This window comes from Mandrillus leucophaeus, unplaced genomic scaffold (genome assembly GCF_000951045.1).
Source record: "Mandrillus leucophaeus isolate KB7577 unplaced genomic scaffold, Mleu.le_1.0 Scaffold608, whole genome shotgun sequence".
In the NCBI taxonomy this organism is placed as follows: Eukaryota; Metazoa; Chordata; class Mammalia; order Primates; family Cercopithecidae; genus Mandrillus; species Mandrillus leucophaeus.
Window position 1 is genome coordinate 1825463 of NW_012106564.1, and position 25779 is coordinate 1851241.

Here is a 25779-nt window from a genome sequence, read left to right on the forward strand (position 1 = left end):
ATATAATGCAAGTATCAATGCTAAATCCTGTTAATATGCAAAGAAAAATAATGCAGACAGAAAATTAAGTGACTGTGTTGTCTAAAGTCCATTCCTACTCAAAGTAAGAAGCCGGCTTAGGAGGCTCAACTCCACACCCTCCTCACCCTATACTTTCTTCAAGACCAAAAACTAGCCTCAAACTTCAACCTTCAAATGCTCCTGGATATCAGGCAAGAAATAATGATTTAGGGTGGCCCATTCATCACTATCAGAAGTGCTAATTCCTTCAAACTCAGTAGCATAACCAGCTCTCTTTCCCTCTCTCACACACACGTACACGACCACACAACGTGTAACAGCATTACACGCATCCAACTGGGTCTGAAACAATTCCATCACGGCCTCCTGCTCACAGTTCTCACTGGATCCTTGTCCTGCGCTCCCAGGTTGATGGCTATGGGTACAGTTTTTTCTGCAAATAAATTCCTGTTTACCTCCCCGACAGGCTTTACCAGACTAGACAGCTGACTGTCTTATGGTGCGCTCATGAGAGTGGCCCAAGGAAACAGCAGGTTATTGGAAAACAAGTAGTAAGGAAATGCTTAGAGAAAATGCATTCAAGTAATCAGACAGAGCTTGGGGAACAGATGGGGATGCAACCAAATTACAAAAACCATGAAAAAGATGCTTATGTTTGCATCATGCTGAAAAATATGCATCATGTCTGCTCCAAAAACACTGAACAAAATGGAAGCAACTGAATTTTCTTCCAAACCTTTTTTGCAGGTTACTGCACTGCACTCACTAATCACCATTCCCTTTTAATACTCTTTTAATTATACTGTGAAACAGTCTTCCCTCCCTCATATCCTAAGAAAACACACCCCCTTCTCATGAAACTGAAATAGCACATGCTATAATTTAATAAACTGAAAATAAATACTTAAAAGTTTTTGTGAAACTGCTCTCTAATAAAACTGTAAGAACTGTGGTGTAGAGAGGGGAAAAATATTTCACTGTAATTATGCTCAAGGCATTGTCAAAACCATTAAATCGAATGAACTCTAATGCTAAGGCAGGAGGAAGAAGCACTTTGCCAAAGTTCTTTTTAACTATTTCACCACCAAAGCAGTTTACCCGTGGACGCTGCCACTGGGTTGAGAAGTCCCATGACCATTCGAGAAGAAGCTGCCATGCTTATCTTTTCAGGCTCTCACGTGTCTCAAATAGTGACGGGGCATGGCCAGAAACCATGGGCAAGCCTTTTGCCAAGACCTTGGATGAGATCATCATCAACCACACCCCAGCATCCCGCCGAGCATCTTCTGAATTTTACAAGCCACAGCCCTTGGGCCAGCCTCCTGTTAAGTCCTCAAAACAGAAAAAACTAAAAGTGGATTCCCACAAAAAAGATGGAGAATTCTTACATGATTATTTTAAACATGTTCCTCCTGTGTAATGTAATTACAGAAAATTACAGAAAAGAGCAGATTAGAATCTCAAAAAGAAGGACTCAATTTCCAAGAAGATGACCCTAAATTAGTTTCCATTTAAAGTGTTCTCTCAGCGGGCACAGTGGCTCACACCTGTAATCCCAGCACTTTGGGAGGCCAAGGCGAGAGGCCTGATCACGAGATCAGGAGATTGAGACCATCCTGGCCAACATGGTGAAACCCTGTCTCTACTAAAAATACAAAAATTAGCTGGGCATGGTGGCACATGCCTATAATCCCAGCTACTAGGGAGGCTGAGACAGGAGAATCGCTTGAACCAGGCAGTCAGAGGTTGCAGCCGAGATCGCCCCACTGCACTCCAGCCTGGTGACAGTGAGACTCCGTTTCAAAAAATAAATTAAAATAAAATAAAATAAAATAAATAATAAGTTCTCTCAAATCCTTACACAACTTTCAAAAAGTTCTATGATAAGGATGATAGACATGCATTTGATAGTTAACTCATCCCTAAGAGAAAAGATACATTAAAGTATTATGAATTCTCTATACCTATCAGAATGTAAATATTCATAACTTCATGACAAGTCCTTTAGTTCAATTCCTCAGGGATTCCATTCTATTTTAGCTTCTGTTTAACTGCAAAGCTGTAATTACATCCTCTATAATCAGCCCATTCACAATGTAACTGAGAGTGCCACAAATTTAAAGCTTTGACCTCACTACTGAGGTGGAAGAGACAGTTTATACTACATGTAAAATATCCTCCTGTTATGCAGACAAATTTAAAACATACAAGAAGAAAACAGCATGTCACAGTAGTCGTCATTTAAGAGGGAATTATTATGTTCCTGATAACAGAGTTTCTCTTCCATCATGTCTAGCATCAGACTCTCATCAATAAGCACTTTCCTACCAAACCCCACGCTCTTCTCAAATGTTATGAAAACACCAAACCCAAACAGATGCCTCTCAATTCTCCTCACTTAACTGTTGTCCACTATGAGGATAAGATATATGTGAAGTGGTTCTCAGAATAATGTTGTGCCAGTGCAAACCAAGTTTTAATTGGCACAGATGTCTATCAGTGAAGTGCATAAATTCTAAGCAATGGGAATACAATTTTCTTAACTAAGAATGAAGGAGTTGAACATCAAACATTAATGCACCACATACTTTGGTTCAAGCAAACTATTTGATAAATATAATAACCCTATTAATAAAAAAAAGAACAGCAGCAAGAACTAATACCAAATGCTTGCCATGTGCCAGGACAATGAGAATCTTAGATGAATCACCTCATTTAATTTTCATAAAAAGCCCCTGAAGTAAATATAATTATTGCCCCCATTTTTCATATGAGGAAATTGAGGTTCAGAGATGTTAAATAACTGCCCAGATCAATTAGTTGGTAAGATTAGGGTCAGTCTTGCAGCCAGGTCTAACTGCATCATCTCAAGCTTGTGCCTATTTTCAGTCTTCAGGCCAGACTGCCTAATAATTATATGTTACCCAAGCAATTTAAACTAAATATTCTTGCCTTTACTCTTTTACTAAGGCTCCTGGTGAAATGCAGCTGTTACTGATCAATAGTAGTCAAGTAAAAAAGCAAGATAACTGTTTATCAAGATTTTCCTCTGTCATCAAATTCAGGAACTCTTTTGCATATTGTATATGAACTGACACAGTTCATACAATTACATAATTTCTAAATTACATATATATTTAATTAGAGTCGATGAGTTACTAAAGCATCAATCACAAAATGCACTTTACATTTTTCAGATTAAAGAAGCTAATTGATCAAGAAATCAAGTCTCAGGAGGAGAAGGAGCAAGAAAAGGAGAAAAGGGTCACCACCCTGAAAGAGGAGCTGACCAAGCTGAAGTCTTTTGCTTTGATGGTGGTGGATGAACAACAAAGGCTGACGGCACAGCTCACCCTTCAAAGACAGAAAATCCAAGAGCTGACCACAAATGCAAAGGAAACACATACCAAACTAGCCCTTGCTGAAGCCAGAGTTCAGGAGGAAGAGCAGAAGGCAACCAGACTAGAGAAGGAACTGCAAACACAGACCACAAAGTTTCACCAGGACCAACACACAATTATGGCGAAGCTCACCAATGAGGACAGTCAAAATCGCCAGCTTCAACAAAAGCTGGCAGCACTCAGCCGGCAGATTGATGAGTTAGAAGAGACAAACAGGTCTTTACGAAAAGCAGAAGAGGAGCTGCAGGATATAAAAGAAAAAATCAGTAAGGGAGAATATGGAAACGCTGGTATCATGGCTGAAGTGGAAGAGCTCAGGAAACGTGTGCTAGATATGGAAGGGAAAGATGAAGAGCTCATAAAAATGGAAGAGCAGTGCAGAGATCTCAATAAGAGGCTTGAAAAGGAGACGTTACAGAGTAAAGACTTTAAACTAGAGGTTGAAAAACTCAGTAAAAGAATTATGGCTCTGGAAAAGTTAGAAGACGCTTTCAACAAAAGCAAACAAGAATGCTACTCTCTGAAATGCAATTTAGAAAAAGAAAGGATGACCACAAAACAGTTGTCTCAAGAACTGGAGAGTTTAAAAGTAAGGATTAAAGAGCTAGAAGCCATTGAAAGTCGGCTAGAAAAGACAGAATTCACTCTAAAAGAGGATTTAACTAAACTGAAAACATTAACTGTGATGTTTGTAGATGAACGCAAAACAATGAGTGAAAAATTAAAGAAAACTGAAGATAAATTACAAGCTGCTTCTTCTCAGCTTCAAGTGGAGCAAAATAAAGTAACAACAGTTACTGAGAAGTTAATTGAGGAAACTAAAAGGGCGCTCAAGTCCAAAACCGATGTAGAAGAAAAGATGTACAGCGTAACCAAGGAGAGAGATGATTTAAAAAACAAATTGAAAGCGGAAGAAGAGAAAGGAAATGATCTCCTGTCAAGAGTTAATATGTTGAAAAATAGGCTTCAATCACTGGAAGCAATTGAGAAAGATTTCCCAAAAAACAAATTAAATCAAGACTCTGGGAAATCCACAACAGCATTACACCAAGAAAACAATAAGATTAAGGAGCTCTCTCAAGAAGTGGAAAGACTGAAACTGAAGCTAAAGGACATGAAAGCTATTGAGGACGACCTCATGAAAACAGAAGATGAATATGAGACTCTAGAACGAAGGTACGCTAATGAAAGAGACAAAGCTCAATTTTTATCTAAAGAGCTGGAGCATGTTAAAATGGAACTTGCTAAGTACAAATTAGCAGAAAAGACAGAGACCAGCCATGAACAATGGCTTTTCAAAAGGCTTCAAGAAGAAGAAGCTAAGTCAGGGCACCTCTCAAGAGAAGTGGATGCATTAAAAGAGAAAATTCATGAATACATGGCAACTGAAGACCTAATATGTCACCTCCAGGGAGATCACTCAGTCCTGCAAAAAAAACTAAATCAACAAGAAAACAGGAACAGAGATTTAGGAAGAGAGATTGAAAACCTCACTAAGGAGTTAGAGAGGTACCGGCATTTCAGTAAGAGCCTCAGGCCTAGTCTCAATGGAAGAAGAATTTCCGATACTCAAGTATTTTCTAAAGAAGTTCAGACAGAAGCAGTAGACAATGAACCACCTGATTACAAGAGCCTCATTCCTCTGGAACGTGCAGTCATCAATGGTCAGTTATATGAGGAGAGTGAGGATCAAGACGAGGACCCTAATGATGAGGGATCTGTGCTGTCCTTCAAATGCAGCCAGTCTACTCCATGTCCTGTTAACAGAAAGCTATGGATTCCCTGGATGAAATCCAAGGAGGGTCATCCTCAGAATGGAAAAATACAAACTAAACCCAATGCCAACTTTGTGCAACCTGGAGATCTAGTCCTAAGCCACACACCTGGGCAGCCACTTCATATAAAGGTTACTCCAGACCATGTACAAAACACAGCCACTCTTGAAATCACAAGCCCGACTACAGAGAGTCCTCACTCTTACACGAGTACTGCAGTGATACCGAACTGTGGCACGCCAAAGCAAAGGATAACCATCCTCCAAAATGCCTCCATAACACCAGTAAAATCCAAAACCTCTACCGAAGACCTCATGAATTTAGAACAAGGCATGTCCCCAATTACCATGGCAACTTTTGCCAGAGCACAGACCCCAGAGTCTTGTGGTTCTCTAACTCCAGAAAGGACAATGTCCCCTATTCAGGTTTTGGCTGTGACTGGTTCAGCTAGCTCTCCTGAGCAGGGACGCTCTCCAGAACCAATAGAAATCAGTGCCAAGCATGCGATATTCAGAGTCTCCCCGGACCGGCAGTCATCATGGCAGTTTCAGCGTTCAAACAGTAATAGTTCAAGTGTGATAACTACTGAGGATAATAAAATCCACATTCACTTAGGAAGTCCTTACATGCAAGCTGTAGCCAGCCCTGTGAGACCTGCCAGCCCTTCAGCACCACTGCAGGATAACCGAACTCAAGGCTTAATTAACGGGGCACTAAACAAAACAACCAATAAAGTCACCAGCAGTATTACTATCACACCAACAGCCACACCTCTTCCTCGACAATCACAAATTACAGTAAGTAATATATATAACTGACCATGCTCACCCTCATCCAGTCCATACTGATATTTTTGCAAGGAACTCAATCCTTTTTTAATCATCCCTCCATATCCCCCAAGACTGACTGAACTCGTACTTTGGGAAGGTTTGTGCATGAACTATACAAGAGTATCTGAAACTAACTGTTGCCTGCATAGTCATATCGAGTGTGCACTTACTGTATATCTTTTCATTTACAAACTTGTATGGAAAATATATTTAGTCTGCACTTGTATAAATACATCTTTATGTATTTCATTTTCCATAACTCACTTTAATTTGACTGCAACTTGTCTTGGCGAAATACTTTAACATTATAAAACAGTAAATAATTTGTTATTTTTACCATTGCTTGCTGAATTTTGTTTTGGTCATTCTGTGTTATATTTCTGCATGTACAATAGAATTTTGTCTTTTGCTTATAGTCTCTATTAATTCTTCCTTAAAAACAAACAGGACCTATGTCCCATTTACGGTCAACTTCTAATCACATATTAGAAGAGGGAAAAGTGGTTCAAATATATAAAAATTACATCTCTTTGATTTCAAAGTGAACTATAAGATCTTTCAGAAGCAAACATAACTTCATGCTTGGGATGTATCTCAGTATCTCTAGAGCCCAACACAGTGCTTAGACTGCATTAGGAACTTAAATGTTTATGATAATAATGAAATAAAATACTACTGAATAATTTTGGTTTTCATGAGCACATATAAGCAGATGGTAAAATTTAAAAGCTCTGACATGTGATAGAAAGCCAGAGAAAGTACATTTGGAAATGCAGTTAACCTTGACAATCAAGAGTCGACTATATTTCTACCAGAGATCAAAACTCCCACAGAACACATATGTCTGCAACCAAATCTGGAACCAGCCACTGTGACATAAACTCCTGAACACTCTGCTTCAAAGCAAAAGAAAAAAAAGAAAATGTCATTCTTGTTTCTTACCTATGTGGTTCCCAAAATAGTCTGAATTACTTAATGTAGGTGCTACCTACCCTGCTCATAAAGGGCCTGTATTCAGAAGCTTATAGGTTTTTTTTTTTTTTTTAACTTTTACAGTTTTTTTTTTTTAAACAAGCACATAAAAGCCAAACATAGTTATGACATAAGTTATAGAAAAGGCATATTTAAAAAAAATACAGTATATTAGTTGAAAGAAGTAATATAGTGTGAATTTCTTCTGTGATTATTATGCCATTTACAATATAGATGAGAAAAACTCAGCCAAATCATCCTGGAAATTCTGATATCTGCTTCACGGGACTCCCTAGGGATAATCTATACTTCTGAGCAGAGAACAATAGCTTTCAGGGAACATTTTAACTTACAAGTGTGGTCTCCAAGTCACATTCCAAAAAGACGATTTCAGACCAAGTAGCTTATTGCCATTTCCCTTTTTCTAACCTCATAACTGTTAATTTAGTGTGGCTAATTTTATTGCCAGTTATTGATTTTAAATACAATTCATTTAGACATCCAGGCAAACTGTGAAGATGTTTAAGAGTAGAAGAAAGCTTTCACAATCATCCTCCTTTCCCCTGCAAAATCAATTTCATGATGGTAAAGCAAGGATTTGTTGACAGAAACACTTCCATGGTGACGAACTGCAACACCAACGCTATGGGCTTGCATCATCATTAAATAAATTTGGATGAAAGCTGAGGCTGCTGATGAATGAGAAAGCTTCTGTTTAAACACATTTATCTTAGGAATCAGCAGTGACCCAACTGTATTACAAAATACAAGATGGTCTAAATGTTTATTAAAACTATTTTTAAGTCACCTTGGGCCAGAACTCTAGAAGGAATGGCCAACTTAATTTTAGCTCTTTCAAAACAGACAATGATAATGCTGCTGCTTCATGAGATCTTTTTCTAGTTACTGAGAGTGGGTATATGTAATATTTTGGAAGGCATCAATCAACTAGTCATAAAATTATGAACAATGGAAATCGCAAAGAATTTAAGAACAAAGTCTTCCCAACTTTGTCACATAATGGCATAAACAAAACACATGCTTGGGTGGCACTGGGGGAAACAGATAAAGAGGCAGAGATAACCAGCCAAGGGATTCCCATCACCCCAGGTTCCTCTTGGCTGCTCCAAGTGCTGGTGGGGGATGAGAGGAGGGTAGAAATCCATTCTTGGCACACTTGTAACTAATAGAGTTTGGGAGCCAAATTTGGGCTATTCATCAGCCCACCCATTTTGAAAGGGTTCAATTTCTTATGTAAGCCACAGCAATTCTCTATAATAAAGTTAACACCGTAAGTCCTATGTTCTATTATTATAATGCACAAATTCTCATTTAATAATTTGTTCCAGATTTTAACTATATAGAGGCTTCCTAAGTAGTTAATTTAACATAACTGGAGATTCACCAAACCTTCAAGGAACACCTCTTTTTCAGAAGTACCTCTACTGGGAGGATTCCTTTAGTATAATAATTTGTATCAGCATCAAAATAAATTTTAGAAGACAGATTAATAACGTGTACATTATTGCAAGTGTTACTAATTAAAGATCATCATAACAGCAGCATAATTTCTGCAAAATATCTTTTTTTCTATAGAATTTCACCTAAAATGACACACTGTAGATATCTGGCCTTTAATTTTAAAAAGGTTTCTTATATTTTTTTGTGTGCGTGTGAGAGAAGAGAGAGAGAGAGAGAAGAGATTGGAAGATTACAGAACTTCCTTTTTCATTAACATATAATCATAGAACTCCCCGAAAAACCAGGAAGGAAAGAGGAAGTGACACTGGAAAATCTTCAGAAATCTTCATATGAAATATGTGGGGGTGGAGGGTTGTATTCTTTGGTCCATGAGTGCTCACAGAAGACAGACTGTTTTTTCGTCTCTCTGAAAAACTCATACCAACCTTTCATTAGTCTAAGTCCTGGCTTCAGAACCAAGTTTCATTTTACTCACATTCCCACTAACTCTTTAACTCTTTAAATGGTAGAATCCTATCACAGATTTGAATGATTTTATCATGTTTTTTCTATTTAAAAGTAATGGCAAAAGTTTCCCCAAGAGGATGCCACTGCTCTCTAGGGGCACTGACAAAAATAAAATTGTCCTCCTTACTAGAAGGGCATTGTGCATTACTACACTTGAATCTTTACACATAAGAAAGAATTGCAATACTTGTTCAATCAAGATCATGATACAATTACATACACTCTTTGTAAGGTCTCCACAACTATATTTTACAATGCTAAGACATTAGGCTTGGGGTCTTCATGACATCCATTTTTATTAGTCCATTTTTATACTGCTATAAAGAATACCTGAGACTGGGTAATTTATCAAGAAGAAAAGTTTTATTGACTCATAGTTCCTCATGGCTGGGGGAGGCCTCGGGAAACTTACAATCATGGCAGGAGGCAAAGCAAAGCCAAGACACATCTTACCAGGCAGCAAGAGAGCCAGAGACTGCACAGGGGAAACTGCCACTTTTAAACCATCAGGTCTCATGTGAACTCCCTTAGTATCACAAGAACAGCACAGGAATAGCAGGGGAAACCGCCCCACGATCCAATCACCTCCTACCAGGTCCTTCCCTTGACACATGGGGATTACAGTTAGGAGATTTGAGTGAGGACACAGAGCCAAACCACATAACCCATAAAGGATAAAATTAGGGGAGCTGTGAGATGGTCATAGAAGGGATATTTTATCAAAAATGTTTAGAGATTTGTAGTCTAAGGATTCCATGGTCTTTACTGGTTGAAGTAAAACTCCCAATAAAAACGTTTTAGTAGTTTCTTTGATCCTGAATATTTACAAAGTAAGTCTCTTTTAAAATATGTTAAACAAAGGCAGGGAAAGACCTTTAAATTAACCAACACTCTAGCTTTTTCCTATACCCTGGTTTCTGTTATTGTTCAGATTTTTTTCCTCCAGATAATCATTTTGCTTTGTAATCCCAAGAGAAAAGATAGTCAGGAAAAAATGCATGCCCCAAAACTCTTACAGATCAGCGTGTCTCAAAGTAAAATCCAAGATATCTGTATGAGAATCCCTTGATATTAAGTTCTACTCAGAGCTATCAAATCAGAACCTCTGGGGGCAGAGGCCCAGAAAGCTGCATTTTAACAAACTCTTCTGCTGGTTAGTTGTACCCTAAAACTGTACTTCAAATTTTGATCTTTTTCTGGGCTAGCAATATGCTGTAAGATACTCTCTCCCAGTGCTGGGTAGTGGCAGCGAGCTACAGCTCCCAGTCAGCCACACAATCATGGGGGTAAACAACCGATACTGTACAGCAGTAGTTCCCAATTTGGCACAAGGGACTGTTTTCATGGAAGATAATTTTTCCATGGCCGGGGGGTTGGGTGGAAGGTTTCAGGATGAAACTGTCCACTCAGATCATTAGGCATTAGCTAGATTCTCATAAGGAGTGCTCAGCCTAGATCCCTCGCATGTGCAGTTCACAATAGGGTTCGTGGTCCTATGAGAATCTAATGCCACACTGGTTCTGACAGGAGGCAGAGGTCAGGCAATAATGCTCGCTTGCCTGCCACTCACCTTCTGCGTGCCACTCGGCTCCTAACGGGCCACGGACTGGTAGCAGTCCGTGGCTTGTTTTTTAGGGGCCCCTGTTCTACAGTGTGCTGTGCTGCTGGACGATTCTGGCCAATTGTAGATTTATGAAAGTGTTCTCTGAGCATGTTTAAGGTGGGCTAGGCTAAGCTATGATATTCAGTAGGTTAAGTGTATTAAACATATTTTCAACTTCTAATATTTTTCAACTCACAGTGGGTTTATGTGGTTTTAACCCTATCATAAGTCAAAAAGCATCTGTATTGACAAGCACTGGCAAATGTGTTCTGACCACAGTCCCTCTGTTTAAATTACACCAGTCCTAGGAAGTGTGGCTATTCTACCCTCTAGTGGCTGGCATGACAAACAGAAGGCTTATTCTCCACGTTTTCTTTTTATTTAAAAGGAAAGCTCAATAAAAACTCCCATTTTATTGGGTGGGAAGATTCCCAGTTTTATAACTGTAGCAAAGCATAGATGCCTAAATCTTTGGCTGAGCTGCAGCAGGCTGTCTGACACCTACAAGGTCTGTTTCTCTCTCAGATCCCAGGCCCTCAACTTAACTCTGTAGCATTTTTTGGGAAGGGTCCAGAACACACATTAAATACGGCAGTTAGATGAACCAAAACAAAGGACTCCATTCAACTTATGGCACAGTGAAGCAAATACAAGAAAGAGCAAGGAAGACAAGTAGTTTGCTAAGGTTCTCAAACCTTAAACCTCACTTAAATTCATTTCACTTAAACTCCAAGCCCTTTCCTTTCCAGCAGATGGACCCTTTCCATTCCTCACGGTACATCAAGAAGGGTAAAGCTTTTGGGCAGTCAATACATCAGAGCAGGCATCCCTCAAAGGCAACACGGTAGGGTAAGGAATCTTGAGGGAGTCTAGCGAGTTAACTGGCCAACACCTCTAAGTACTTCATAATTTGATAATGAATTAACACCATTTACATGGGAGCACTTACAAATCTGTCAACATTCCATCAGGTACCAGGTTTTACACTTAGAATGCTGCCATAAAAATGTATTCAGGAATAACCTTTGGCATTGCAGTCAGCCATCCCAGGGATAATCACTTGTGACATCATTGAAAATTTCATTGTCAAAGCTGTTGATCAAGAGAAATAAAACTTATCTTATTATTTGAGGCAATCTGTTTTGAAAAACTGAAACTAGTTTTCTTATTTTAGTGAGTTATTCTTCCTCCCCACAGCCAAATGGTCCTGGTATGATATCTAAGGGGCTTCCTGAGACCACCTTTTTTTTTTTTTTCGCCTCTGTTTTTATGTATTTATTTCGATAGGTTTTGGGGGAACAAGTGGTGATTGGTTACATGAGTAAGTTCTTTAGTTGTGATTTCTGAGATTCTGGTACAACCATCACTTGCACTGTACCCAATGTGTAGTCTTTTATCCCTCACACCCCTCCCACTCTTTCCCCTGAGTCCCCAAAGTTCACTGTCTCATTCTTACGCCTCTGTGTCTTCATAGCTTAGCTCCTGCTTATGAGTGAGAATATACAATGTTTGATTTTCCATTCCTGAGTTACTTCACTTAGAACAATGGTCTCCAGTTCCATCCAAGTTGCTACGAATGCCATTATTTCATTCCTTTTCATGGCTGAGTAGTATTCCACCATGTATATATACCACATTTTCTATAGCCACTCATTGATTGATGGGCATTTGAGCTTGTTCCATATTTTTGCAATTGCAAATTGTGCTGCCATAAACATGCATGTGCAAATACCTTTTTCATATAATGACTTCTTTTCCTCTGGGTAGATACCCAGGAATGGGATTGCTGGATCAAATGACAGATCTACTTTTAGTTCTTTATGGAATCTCCACAGTTTTCCATACTAGATGTACTAATAGTTTACATTCTCACCAACAGTGTAGAAGTGTTCCCCTTTCACCACATCCATGCCAACATCTATTATTTTTAAATTTTTTGATTATGACCATTCTTGCAGGAGTAAGGTGGTATCGCACTGTGGTTTTGATTTGCATTTTCCTGGTAATTAGTGATGTTGAGCATTTTTTTATATATGTTTGCTATTTGTATATCTTCTTTTGAGAATTGTCTATTCATGTCCTTAGTCCGTTTTTATGATAGGATTGTGCCTCTGTTTTGTTTAGCTCTTTAAAGGCTAGCCATGTTTGGACAACTACAATATACAAGTATAAACCCTACAGACCTACAAAGCCTACACCTCGTCCTCAGCCATTCCTGAGGTTTTCGGATAGGTGGAGGGTAGGTTACTAATGAACATTCATGCCTGTGGTGGTTACAAGCTAAGACAGAGGGAATTGAGACTTCTCAGAAAGGATCTTTTAGAAAGGTCTGTAGAGGGAGTTATCTGCTGTTCTGGCAAAAGGTAAAGGTGGTTGGTTGTCTAGACTCTTTTTCTGCCACAGACATAGTAGAAATGGAAAGCTCCAGTTTATCTGAAAACTCTAGTTTATAATAGGATATCTTTGAAAGAGACAAAGGTACAAGGTATTAACACAAATATAAATGTTCAAATGTGCACATGCTCTGGACCAATCTGTCAATCAAGTGAGTAGAAATGATCCTTATGCAACAAAACTTGTGTCTCAGTGACATGCACAGCATCTTAGTGTGCAATATGTTTTCTTCAAAGCATCACATGTACACAATCGATCAATCCACTGATCATGACACACTAAACTGTGTACCTCTTACTTGCCACTGGGGCAGATATTATGGAGATGAAAGATTCACTGCCCTTGAAGAGCTTATTAACCTGGGCAAGAAATGAAACAAGAAACAAGAGTATCAGACAACATTTAATCAAGTGGGAAACTGTCAATCTCTACCAATAAACTGGAGATTAAGGAAGGCTAGAGTAGATTAGAAAGCTTCACAGAGGAAGACTCAGTTAAGTGAAGTGGTTAGGCGAAGGAGCACTGGAGGCAGGCAAATAGATCAGGCTCTGGTTTATGCCTTTTCTAGTCAGTTGTGAGGCCCTGGACAAGTCATTTAACCTTTGTGAAATAAGTGAATTGAACTTGGTGATCTTTAAGATCACATTTGGTTCTAACTTCCAGTGACTTCTGAATTTGAAATCTTGCCACCCTCCTTAAATCATTTAAAATTCCTTTTGGGAAATAAGGTCGGGGCATAAATAAGCCAACAACCTATATGAGTTTTTTTCCTCCAGAAATTAAACTTCTTCCTCATTTTTTCACTTATAGGTGTCAAAACTAGTAGATGTTTCTTTCTCTAAGATTCTATGAATTGGCTGGGCATGGGGGCTCATGCCTGTAATCCCAGCACTTTGGGAGGCCAAGGCGGACAGATCACGAGGTGAGGAGTTCAAGACCAGTCTGGCCAACATGGTAAAACCCCGTTTCTACTAAAAATTAGCCAGGCATGGTGGCGGGCACCTGTAATCCCAGCTACTTGGGAAGCTGAGGCAGGAGAATCACTTCAACCTGGGAGGCAGAGGTTGCAGTAAGCCAAGATTGTGCCACTGCGCTCCAGTCTGGGCAATAGAGCTTCACAGCTCTGTTGAGATTCTGTCTCAAAAAAAAAAAAAAACAGATTCTACAAATTAATTTTTTACCCCTAAACATATCAGCTTTTTCTCCCCATTAGAGCATTTTTTCAACTTCAGGACTATTAATGGTTTCAGCCCAGGAACTCTTTGTTGTGCGGAAGCAGGAGGTGTTTATGCACGGTATGATGTTTAGGAACACTCCTGGCTTCTACTTACACATCATGTAGCATCCCCCAACTGTGATAATAATGTCTCCAGACATGGCTAAATGTTCCCTGGAGGGCAAAATTGCCCTCTGGTTAAAAATCACCACATTAAAGAGACGGACCAAGTGACTCTATAAGCCAGTTCCACTCTTACATAACTTACTGTGGGAAAAATTTGACAACTCATATGAAAACTCATGTCTGGTGTCTAGAGATGAGAACCTTGAATCTGACTAAACATAAGCCTCAAAGCAACTTTAAAAACCTATACTGAAGAGTTTTGTTGCATAATTGTTTCCACTTACTTGACAGACTGGCCCAAGAGCATGTTCATACTTGAACATTTATTACAGTATTTTGTGCTTCTGTCTCTTTCAAAGATACCTGAATTCTAAACTAGAATTTTCAGTTCAACTAGAGCTTTCCATTTCTCATGTGCCCTTGGGAGAAATAAGAGTCTAGAAATCAACCACCCCGGCTTTAAATGGAGTTGGGGGAGAAGGGAATTAGTTTTCAGCAGGAATCCCAAGAACTGAAGAGATAACTCTCTACCAGACCGTTCTAAAAGGTCCTCTCTGAGAAGCTGCAATTCCCTCTGTATTATTAGCTTATAACCACTATAGGCATTAATGTCTTCTATTAGGATACAGGCTTCCTTCATTCCTCAACCATTCACCTACAAGAATGAACCAACAAACATTTATGAAGCACGCAATACTGCTCGTTGTTGTGCTAGGCAGCTATGCAGACATTCAAGTTTGGAATAAAAGGCAGGAGTTAAGGGGTAGCTTAAAAGGTAACTAAGAGCTCAACACAGAGAAGGAACTGTATAGACAGTAAGTACTACAGGAATTTAGAGGAAGAGCAGGTTACTCTCAGGTGGGATTTGGGGATCAGGCTTCAGAAACAGAGGAGGATTGAGCAGGAGATGGAGGATGGGAAGGACTGGGATACAGAGAAGAAAGAAAGGTGCTCCAAAGAGGTGCCCACAAGGTAAAGGTGTGGGGGCAGGCAGGAGGGCAGATAATCAACATTCAAGGAACAGTGAGCAGTGCAATATGGATGAAGTTGAGATGGTTGGGGCAGGGTAAGGCTTAAAGGGCACAGACCGGTTAGATTGTGAAGAACCATGAATACAGCACTAGGGAGTCTCTGTCTTCACAGAAGGCTTCTGCGTAGTGAGGTAACATTAAAAAAGAGAGGGCAAAAAACAAATCCACTATATAACATTATTTTATTATACAACAACCTTAGAAAGTGGGTATTATGACAACTTTAGAGATAAGCAGATTAAAACTCTGACACATAAGGAAAGCTGTTCCAGGTCATTCTGTCTGTACGTCACAAAACTCAGGAGTGAAAACAGGTCTGATTCTGTTGCCCCATTCTCTTTCCATGGCAACACACTGAGTTGCAAGGGGTTTTAAATTCATTATAAGTTGAATTTGATCCTTTCCACTCTCTGTGTTGATAGACAGGTTGTCTAATGTTGCCTCCTTGTGTTACACCTCACAAATCTGCCACTTCAGCCAGAACACTCAGAATATCCCTAAACATATGCAGGGCTTTCCCCTTTCTCCTCCCCACTTCTCTACATGGACACAATTTTCATCTCTTGTCAAGTGAAATAAGACCCACACTGAAAGGTCTGTATCAATGCTCGCCTCTTCTGAAAACTTCCATGATCACCATAGCCAATAGTGATTTGCCTCTCCTTCCAACTCCACCTGCCTCCCTGAAGCCACTGTTAGGCTGACAAGAGATAATGAATGTGAGAAGCCAAGCCCCACACAAATGGGCAGGCACGGGGAAGACTGACCTGGTGATGGCACTTGGGATAGGAGATGTGAGAAAGCAAGTCCAAAGAGAAGCTCATGTTCTCATTAGGACACTGTTCTCAGAACACAAAAGGTGCAGTCAGTGTTCACTCTATCCTAAGGCAAGATTCTGTAAGCAAAGGGCACAAATGCCAAGCATGAAGAACATCAATATGTGCAGAGCAGGAGGTACCTGATCAGCCTCAGAGACGATGGGAGAGAAAAGCATCAGAAGTGAGTGAAAATGACTCATGGAAGGAGCATCACAACCATTGCACACCTAAGCTTATAAGCAGGTGGCTGCCTTGACAATCCTGATAATGACCCAAGACTTTCAGAAAAGGCAATCAAGGGGTCAAGGTCCAGCCATTATAAAGACTAGCACCACCAACTTAGGCCACATTTGGTGTGATTCTGCCGTTGCAGAAACAGAAAATTTTCCCAGATGGTACACTCTAAATCTGGATTTCTATTTCTCAAGGAACACTGTAACTTAATAAGGAAAGACTGGCACTCTCAGAATCATTTTTTAGAAATAATCACTATGTATCTTCCCAGGTCAGAAGGAGAAGTGTTAGGGTTCAACCTTGTCAGTCTCCAAATTCAGGAGTACAAAATTGCAAACCAAGGAAGCATCCCAAGTATAAACTGCCATGGCAAAGGAAAGTTGTCAAGTTGGCTCCTATGTCTCCCCTCACCATACAAGAATCTGCATCAACACAGACACTCTTCGAACAACTCAAAGTAATTCCTTAAAAATGCATTACTATCCTTTACAATTAGTGGTTTGGCTGTTTTGTTCTGTTTTTTTTCCCTCTCTTCTCTTTAACAAGAAAAAGCTATTCTTTTTCTATTCTTATGCCTTTTCATGGTGTTCTTGCCTGAATTCACTATGCCTGAGATCAGTCATTTTTTAAGCCTTAGAAAACCACTGTTTTATATAGACAGGAGCTAACTAAAAACTGCAAGAGGTCCTCAAAAGTTCCATAACGCAAGAGACAGACAGTTATTCCTTTAGGACAACAGGGAGGAAATCAGTGAGTAGGGATCATCCTGAGAACAGCTCTCATAGTAATTTACATAAGCAGCCCATTTATTTCATATGAAATTTTCTGATTATAAGAGTATGTATTAATTACAGAAACTGAAAAATATAAATGCTTCTGAGGCTGCTTATTATAGCTTCTAAGGACAATGAGAAGACTAGGGAGAACAACGGACGATTACTATTTTTTTAGGCCAAACTTATCAAATATGGTCCTATTCCAGGTTTTTCTCAGACTGCCAATGAGGAAGTAAATATGCTTTGGGGAGGCTATCCTGTCCTTACTGCATGGCTCTGTGCCACAAAGTGGCAAACCCTTCTGAGAGTACAAGTTTAGGTAATCTGTCTGCTTGGATCAGACACAATGGCCGAGGGGCCAGCCAGGTTACTGGAAGAGAGGCGCAGGATTTCCTTTCCCCTAGCAAGCCAATCAGTCCCTGGATAATGGTTCAATCACCACGCACTGTTCAAGTAATGGGAAGAAATGCCTCCTTAGGTGGCTGTTCTCAGAACTAGTTACATTCTTATCAGTAAGATAAAGCGGCCTTGTGCAGAGGATGTGGGCACATGGGAGGATCCCACAAAATTCATCTCAGGCTCTGGGAAAGGGATGTAGAAGTACCTATGGTGGGAGAAGAAAAGAGCGGCAGTTGAGTGGGAATTACATTTCTCTCTCTGGCTGTCTCAGACACTTGAATAGTATCAATTATTTCTCTATCATGATCCTCAAAGCAACATCTTCAATATTTCAACTCTACCAAACAGTTCCACACGGAAGGCCCAACTATACACTTCAAACTTAGCAGATGCCCATAACCCAATCTACTATCTTTCTTGAACTGTTTTTTGTCTCACCTCTAATGATGGTCCATCACCTTCCCCACTGCTCAGGTTCAACATCTGGGAACTATTCCCCACTTCTCTGCTTATCCTCCTCTCTGTCATATTCTTTCCTTCTCTGTCCTCCCCGCTTATTTGTACTACTACTCCCCAAGTTCAGACTTTAGGACAGATGGTACTATAAGATAGTTAATCTACTACATTTAAATCCTCACCTCTATAATCCAGTCTTAAATACCATTCTGATCCTGGCAATTCTCCAGCCTCCCAGAAAATAGTACTTAAAATTGCTTAGTACCCAAAGTCCAAACCTTCTATCATGGCCTTCATCTTTCGTTTCATCTCCCTTTGAAACTCTAGACATATCCCCACACCTTCACCAGGACAACATACTAACTATCCTCCCACATACTACTGGGCTTTCTTACCTTTGATCATGCTGGTTGTAGGGCTGAAATACTCTTCTTCCTTTGTTCCTCATACTAAAATCCTACTCATCCCTCATGTGTCACTTCCTTTGGAAAATCTTCCTTACTTTTTAGTTTTCCACTGAGTTTCCAAAACTGCTGTCTGTAATTCTATTATTGCATATCATTCTGCCTCATATTTGTTACCCCTCCTACACTATCATCTCAAAAGCAAGAATAAGTTATCATTTATTTTTTAACTCCTTATATCAGTGTTTCTTAAAATGCAGTCATTGACCACCTTCATCAGAAACACATATGACTTTGCAGAGTTTCACATTCCCAGACCTATTAATTCCCACTGCAGGGATTCTGCATCCTAACAGGCTCTCTGGGCATATAAAATTTAAGAACCACAGTCCTATACTATCCAGGACTTAAATAGTGCTCATAGTAGGTGCTCAACAAAGGCTCATATGGCTAATAAGGCACCTGGTAGCCATAGCTGGCCTGCATGTGTTCTTTTCACAGAATCACAGAATGTCAAGGCCAAAGGACTTTATAGGTGATCTAATAGAACTACTGCATTTTTCAAACAAAAGACATGAAAACAGGAAAGAACAGATAATGTCTCTAGGTGAACTCTAAAAAACAAAGATTCACAAGGACCAGACAAAGTAGCGTAAGGAGAGTAAAGGACATGTGAGGGGGCCATTTCTGGGTCAAAGGTGGTTAGAAGTACAGCCCAGCAATCAGTGCTGCTTATTCAGCTGCCTTAATTCCTACCCTTAGTAACATATTGCCCATAAATAGAGAGAGGATAGTTAAGAGATAAAGCAGGAAAACAAGAAAGGTAAAAACCATCAAAGAAGTTAGGATTATGACCAAGAAATAGGCATCTTAAGAAGTGATATAAGGAAAAAGACAAAGATGATGACGATGATGATCACAACAGGAACGACTAACACTTACCCGAAACTTTAGATGGGCCAGGGACTTTACTACACAATGTCTCTACTCCCCAAAGAAAACTTACAAGTAGGTATTTTAATCCCCAGATGAAGATTACAGATGAGGAAACTGAGGTTTACACGGGTAAAGTGTTTGCTCAAAGAGACACAGCAAGTTAGTGCCAAAACTAGAATGAAGACCCAAGACTGGCTCCACTGCTTGTGCTGTAGATACTACCCAAAGGCTGTTATAAGATGTAACCCTGAGAATGACTAAAACAATTAAATGGGTGCAAATGAAGAAATGAGGAAGAAATAGGAGAGGGGAGGGAGGAAAGGATACAAAAAAAGAAAAGCTGAGGTAAAAGGAAAAAAGTTCACAGATGGATAAAAAGAGGACAAATGAGGAAGACAAGTATTAAAGGTTAGTATATTTTATTTTAACAAAGTATTGCTACATCTGATGCTTGGTCTGACACAAAGTGGGGGCAACGGGGTTTGGAGGGATTTTGAAAACTTTATTTCAATGTTTATTCTTGGATTGCCCCCACTGCCGAATGAATAATTTCCACAGAAAGAGAGATTGGGAGGTGACTAGGTAAAACCACAAATCATGATACATTATAGAATAAAGGCACCTATTTACTCTAACCTTTGCATCAGATACTGGACAACTCTTTAATATAAACCACAGCAGTAGAACACTATTTAAAACCAAATGATCTCTCATAAGAGGTTAATGAGAATGAGCTAATCAAATCAAAGGGCTTCCCTTTGAAAGACCCTTTCCTGTATAAAGTGTAAAACTTGTACTGATAAGTCTTATTGTTTAATGGGGGAGCTCTGAGAAAATCAAGAGAAAAAAGCCAAAGCATGATTATGAAATTTTGGGCTAGCTGCCAGATTATCTCTTATTTCCATTCCACCACTCCCCATAAATTAGCAGTGATTTGTCAAATAATATAAAAGACAAAAGAAAAGAAGGCAATCATATTTCAAATATATTTTTCTTCAGTTTAGCACTTCCTCCTTTTCATCACCATATCCATCATCATTACTTATATACTTTCCCATTAAACACTGAGATAAAAACAAAACTACAAAAACACTGTCAATTCTGATAACACATGGTCTTGGCCAAGCATTCCACAGCTGAGTCCCCGAGGGAGTAAGCAGCCCTGAATCCAACCACCGTCCCACGCCACCTGAATTACCACATATCAAAATGACCAGAGGTCTCTGGGAGTCTTCAACTTCTCAACCTCTAGAGCTAAAGTGTGATGCAGTCCCTGGAGTCAGGACCACTCCTGAGAAAACACTGCTTTCTACACAACATGTTGCCAATACAGTTCAAAAAGTTCAAAGCACTTACAAAATTAATTTCATTTACAGAAAATGAAACATCCTGACTCCAGCTGTCTGAGATCTGATAGTTTCTCCATAAACGTTGATTTGGTTCTGGTACATTTGCGCTCCATGATAATGTGAAAGAACAAAAGAGTCATGTAGAAATTGGGCTATCGAACTGAGACTTTGAATACAACTGAAAACACTTCACCTTTCCATACTTCTTTTGATCATTATGACTCAATGCCTCCTAATGACTTTCTATAAACAGGGAGTCTTCTAGATTGTTAAGTCTTTTTCCTTCTTCCCTTCCTCCCTTCCTCTTTTCTTTTCTCCTCTGTTTTTCTTTTCTTTTTTCATATGGAATCTTGCTCTGTCACCCAGGCTGGAGTGCAGTGGCCTGATCTCTGCTCACTGCAAGCTCCGCCTCCCGGGTTCCCGCTGTTCTCCTGCCTCAGCCTCCCAAGTAGCTGGGACTACAGGCTCCCGCCACCATGCCCGGCTAATTTTTTGCATTTTTAGTAGAGACGGGGTTTCACAGTGTTAGCCAGGATGGTCTCCATCTCCTGACCTCGTGATCCGCCCGCCTCGGCCTCCCAAAGTGCTGGGATTACAGGCGTGAGCCACCGCGCCTGGCCGATTGCTAGTTTTCTTTTGAGAATCTATGGATAAAACAAACTAGCACCTTTGAAATTTAATATATTCCACAAATATACTCCTCTTCTTTCTACTGCTCCCTAGGTGGAACCACTTCTGCCTCATTGAACTCAACATCCTTCAGACTTTTAATCCATTCCAAATCCCAGTCTTCATGTTGAACTGGGTTAAGCGTTTTTTAAAAAATCGTTTTCTTCTATGAATGAGTTTTCCAACTTGCTTAATCTCCTCCAGGACATCTGCTTTCTGATGAAACCCAGGAGCCTCCAACTCTGAGTAGAACATTCACTGTGTGGTCTTTTTAAAAGAGCTAGATGCATGGAGTTCTCTTGTAATATGCATTCCAAATTTGGACAAAACTTTCTTGGAGCTATTTGACATAATGCTGTATAAAAATGATCCAAGAGATGACACATTTTAATGCTCCATACCTCATTTACTGAAACATGTCCAAGAAAAAAAAAACCCTTTTTTTTTTTTTTTTTGAGACAGAGTCTGGCTCTGTGGCCCAGGCTGGAGTGCAATGCTGCAATCTCGGCTTACTGCAACCTCCGCCTTGCGGGTTCAAGTGATTCTCCTGCCTCAGTCTCCCAAGTAGCTGGGATTACAGGAGCACGCCATGACGCCCGGCTGTTTTGTATTTTCAGTAGGGACAGGGTTTCACTATGTTGCCCAGGCTGGTCTTAAACAACCAACCTCAAGTGATTCGCCCACCTCGGCCTTGCAAAGTGCTGGGCTTACAGGCGAGAGCCACTGCCCTAGGCTAATTTTTTTTTTTTTTTTTTTAAGATTTGGTAATGACAATTGGGGGTGTTCTGATAAAATAACAAGCCTTTGCTGCCATCTAGAGGTAAAAACTATGTAATGAAATTAAGAGTTACCTAAAAAACAAAAGCTTGCACATCAATGGTGTGGAAACAAGTAGTAGCCCAGTAACTTTCAGTCAGCTGGGCCTGAAAGTTATCAGCGACCACCATTCCAAGACACATTTTCTTCACCAACACATATCAGTGTTGCTCAAAAAAACCGAGATCCACCAATACTGTGTGTCATACCAATCTGTCCTGGCCTTTCACAGTATTGAACTATGCATACCCAGATAGGCCAGAGTTTCAGGTGAAGAAAACATAAAGCTTACATTTAAAGGGAGTTCAATTATGGCAGTACTTTTCCAAGTGTGGTAGGCCGACCACCTGAGTCAAAGAAATCACTCTGAGAGTTTATTAAAAATGTGCATTCCTGGACCTATCCACAAACCAATGAATTACAACGTATAGGGTAAGATTCAGAAATCTACAATTTAAAAAGGATCCCAACATACATTTTTGTACACTAAATTGGAGAACCAATCTAAATCTTGATAAAGTTACAGGACATCACAGAAACCTATCTTGGGAAGGCTATTATTAATGCTACAGTCACAATATTAGCAGACTTGATTAGTCCGTCACTGACTTCAACTGCACCTTCTACTGCTCATGGCTTGGATAATATGGTTGTTCACAGAAATGTCCTGATCTCTGAGTTGTTTCCTTCCTTTCTTATCTCTTAAAACAATTTAGTGTTGCTTTTTCTCATAGCATATTTACTATAAAATATGTGGAGAACACAGAAAATGTAAGAAAAATAAAAAGTCCACTAATCAGGGTTAACCACCAATAGCATGGGTGCATTTTCTTTTGGCATTTTCTTTTCGTGTGTAAATAATTAAAGCATGTATACAGTTTTAAATTCTACTTTTAACATTTCTAAGTAAACATTCTCCTGATGCTTTGGCCTCATTAACATAGCATATTTTCATAATTATACTATAATTCATTTAACACATACTATCCATTTAGCTGTCCATTTTTCATCGTTATAAACAATGCTAAAATCAAATATCCTTGCCTGCCTCTCTACATCCTAGAAAAGATTCATAAGGTTCTTGATACATACTACCAAGCTGTACCCCTAATCATCATTGGAGCTGCCCATCCCAGCAAAATCATACTGCGAAAACTTCTAAAAGTCTAAAGGCCCAAGTCAAATGCTATATTCTTCACGAAGCACTCTTAAAGACAATCTCATTTGAAATTAACCTTGCTCTGGCAATCTCATGGCTCTTTGCTGAGATTAATTTGGGACACTACTCTTTTTTATGTCTCACTACACTGTGATTGCCAAATATCTATTAATCTCCATATCTACCACTATCTTTATCAAGAACTGTGCACACAGCACATATTCAACACACACCAGATTACTTCCTGACATTGTTTTCTTCAACCTGACAATCTTTAATCTGATATATCCCCAGAAACTGGTACTTTCAAAGCCAAATCCTCCAAACTGACTCCATGTCCTAAACAATGGAGTCTAAGGAGGCTGGAAGTGACTGCTTCTCCACCAACTGTACCATTAATTACCTTTTGTTCTCTTGTTTAATTCAAGATCAAGGAGGTATGCAAGCAGAGAATCCCAACACGGATCCCTAAACCAAAACCTACAGGCATCACCAAGATTTCCACTAAAGCCCCCACAGTGCCTATGGATAAGCCTATTTACAAAAATGGCTGTGAGAAGCTACACATCGTAAGAACTGTCACCTCCAACACTTTCCTCCACATGGGAGGGAGAAGGTAACTCACATCAATGCACTGCCTGGATACATTCATCTACAGAAATATGTGGAAAGCTAAAATTACCACTATGAAAGGTCAAAGGACCATCTCTCCAGGAAACGGTGAAGCAGCTTGGTGGACCTGATGAAGATCATCCCAAAAAAAGCAGCACATCTACAATTATTTTACTTCTATATGTATATATGCACATACACACGCTCACAGGCCTAAACCCAAATCTACCCATTTCCTCATCCTACATATATCTCATATATCTAACCCAAAGATGGACTATCTACAGTCACCCTGATATAGGACTAAATTCACTAGAACAATTCAAGAGTTTTCTGATGAACACAGACGTAATTATTCATTCTATAGAACTTTGCTAATTAATCATATTTTGCTAAGAAAAGGTGATAGCAAAAATTCCTAATCTGAGTCAAGAAAATCAGATTATTTCCATCAAGGTGACAGGACAATTAAAATCACACTTTAAGGTCTAAAACTATGATTTCTTTATGACCAGGAGGAAAAAAACAAAGTGATAATTCTTAGTTACAAGGAGGAAAAGCATAACAAAAGTGAGTAACAGCCGAATATGTCCTTTGTGTAGAATATCTGACAATCACCAGTGTAGTGAGCATACCTTACTACTGACACTTAGTCTCCTATCCCATTTTTCCAGTATGTTTCCGCTTCTGTATAAACCAGGCCTCAGAATCATATTGGTAGGCTTGTAAAACTAACAAAAATTTTAGATTGGTATTGTTGCTTTCAATAGCAATAAGGACATATCTGAATCAAAGGTCAGTAACATTGAGATCTTTTAGGGAGAGATGAATCAATGTTCCAGGTGCTCGAAAAAATACACAATTTATCATCTCCTAGGACACTGTTTATTCATATCTCTTCCCTGAATAAACACTATACAAAATCAGTTGATTCAACAAAAGCTTGGGGTTAGGAGACTCAAATTCCAATCCTAGATTTTCACTCATGTGACACCGAGCTTTGCATTCATCAATCTAAGCCTTGAGTTTCCATATGTAAAACAGGAAAGTGAAATAATTCCTCAGGTCCCTTCCAGTTCCGATAAGCTATGAGCATGCCCAACTATTGAGACAAAATGTTGAATTCTATAAGGTCAGACAGAGCCCCTGGCAGAAAGCTAAAGTAATTCTTTTCATCACACTGAAAACTCTCTCATTGACTTGAGAGAAAGGTGAGCCTGTAATTCAGTGTGGACAGAGTAATACAGGACATTTTAAGACAAGCCATGTTTGACACAAAAGGCCATTCAAAAAACATTTCAAAAAGCTTCAATCGAGGGGGGAAAAAATCAATGGAACGACACTAAATATTTTTTGTGATCCTTCACTAAAAACTGGAAGCATGACCCCAGAAGAAATCCTCATGGTTAAGGACTGCTTTAGCCAGGTGTCCTGGGTTGGAGCTAGCAGAGCAAGAGCAAAGAAACTGCCATTCCCCATACTTATCTAACTAAGTCCGCCTCATTGCACTAACGCCACTGTACAAACACCCCCAGGCCCCTGCAATTTCAAGGAGGAGGAGGAGGAGCTAGAGGCCTGGGCAGCATTGAGAAGGATGATGGGCAGCATTGAGAGGGATGATGGGCGCGTTGAGAGGGATGATGGGCAGCATTGAGAGGGATGATGGGCAGCATTGAGAAGGATGATGGGCAGCATTGACAGGGATGATGGGCGCATTGAGAGGGATGATAGGCAGCATTGAGAGGGATGATGGGCAGCATTGAGAGGGATGATGGGCAGCATTGAGAGGGATG

At 39.7% G+C, this 25779-nt stretch overlaps 2 protein-coding genes across 4 annotated transcripts in view; one reads left to right on the forward strand and one right to left on the reverse strand.

Moving 5' to 3' along the window:
- FILIP1L (filamin A interacting protein 1-like) overlaps positions 1-21568 on the forward strand; it is a 310971-nt gene extending 289403 nt beyond the window's left edge. For 2 of the 3 annotated variants that reach the window (XM_011999904.1, XM_011999905.1), the window contains 2 exons: positions 3219-5994; positions 21454-21568. In XM_011999904.1, coding sequence (XP_011855294.1) covers positions 3219-5994; positions 21454-21477 — 2800 coding nt within the window. In that variant the 3' untranslated portion in view covers positions 21478-21568. The remainder of the gene's footprint in view (positions 1-3218; positions 5995-21453) is intronic. The other variant, XM_011999906.1, reaches the window with a different exon arrangement.
- Positions 1-25779, reverse strand: part of CMSS1 (cms1 ribosomal small subunit homolog (yeast)) — a 397344-nt gene that overhangs the window by 360290 nt on the left and 11275 nt on the right. The window lies entirely within an intron of this gene.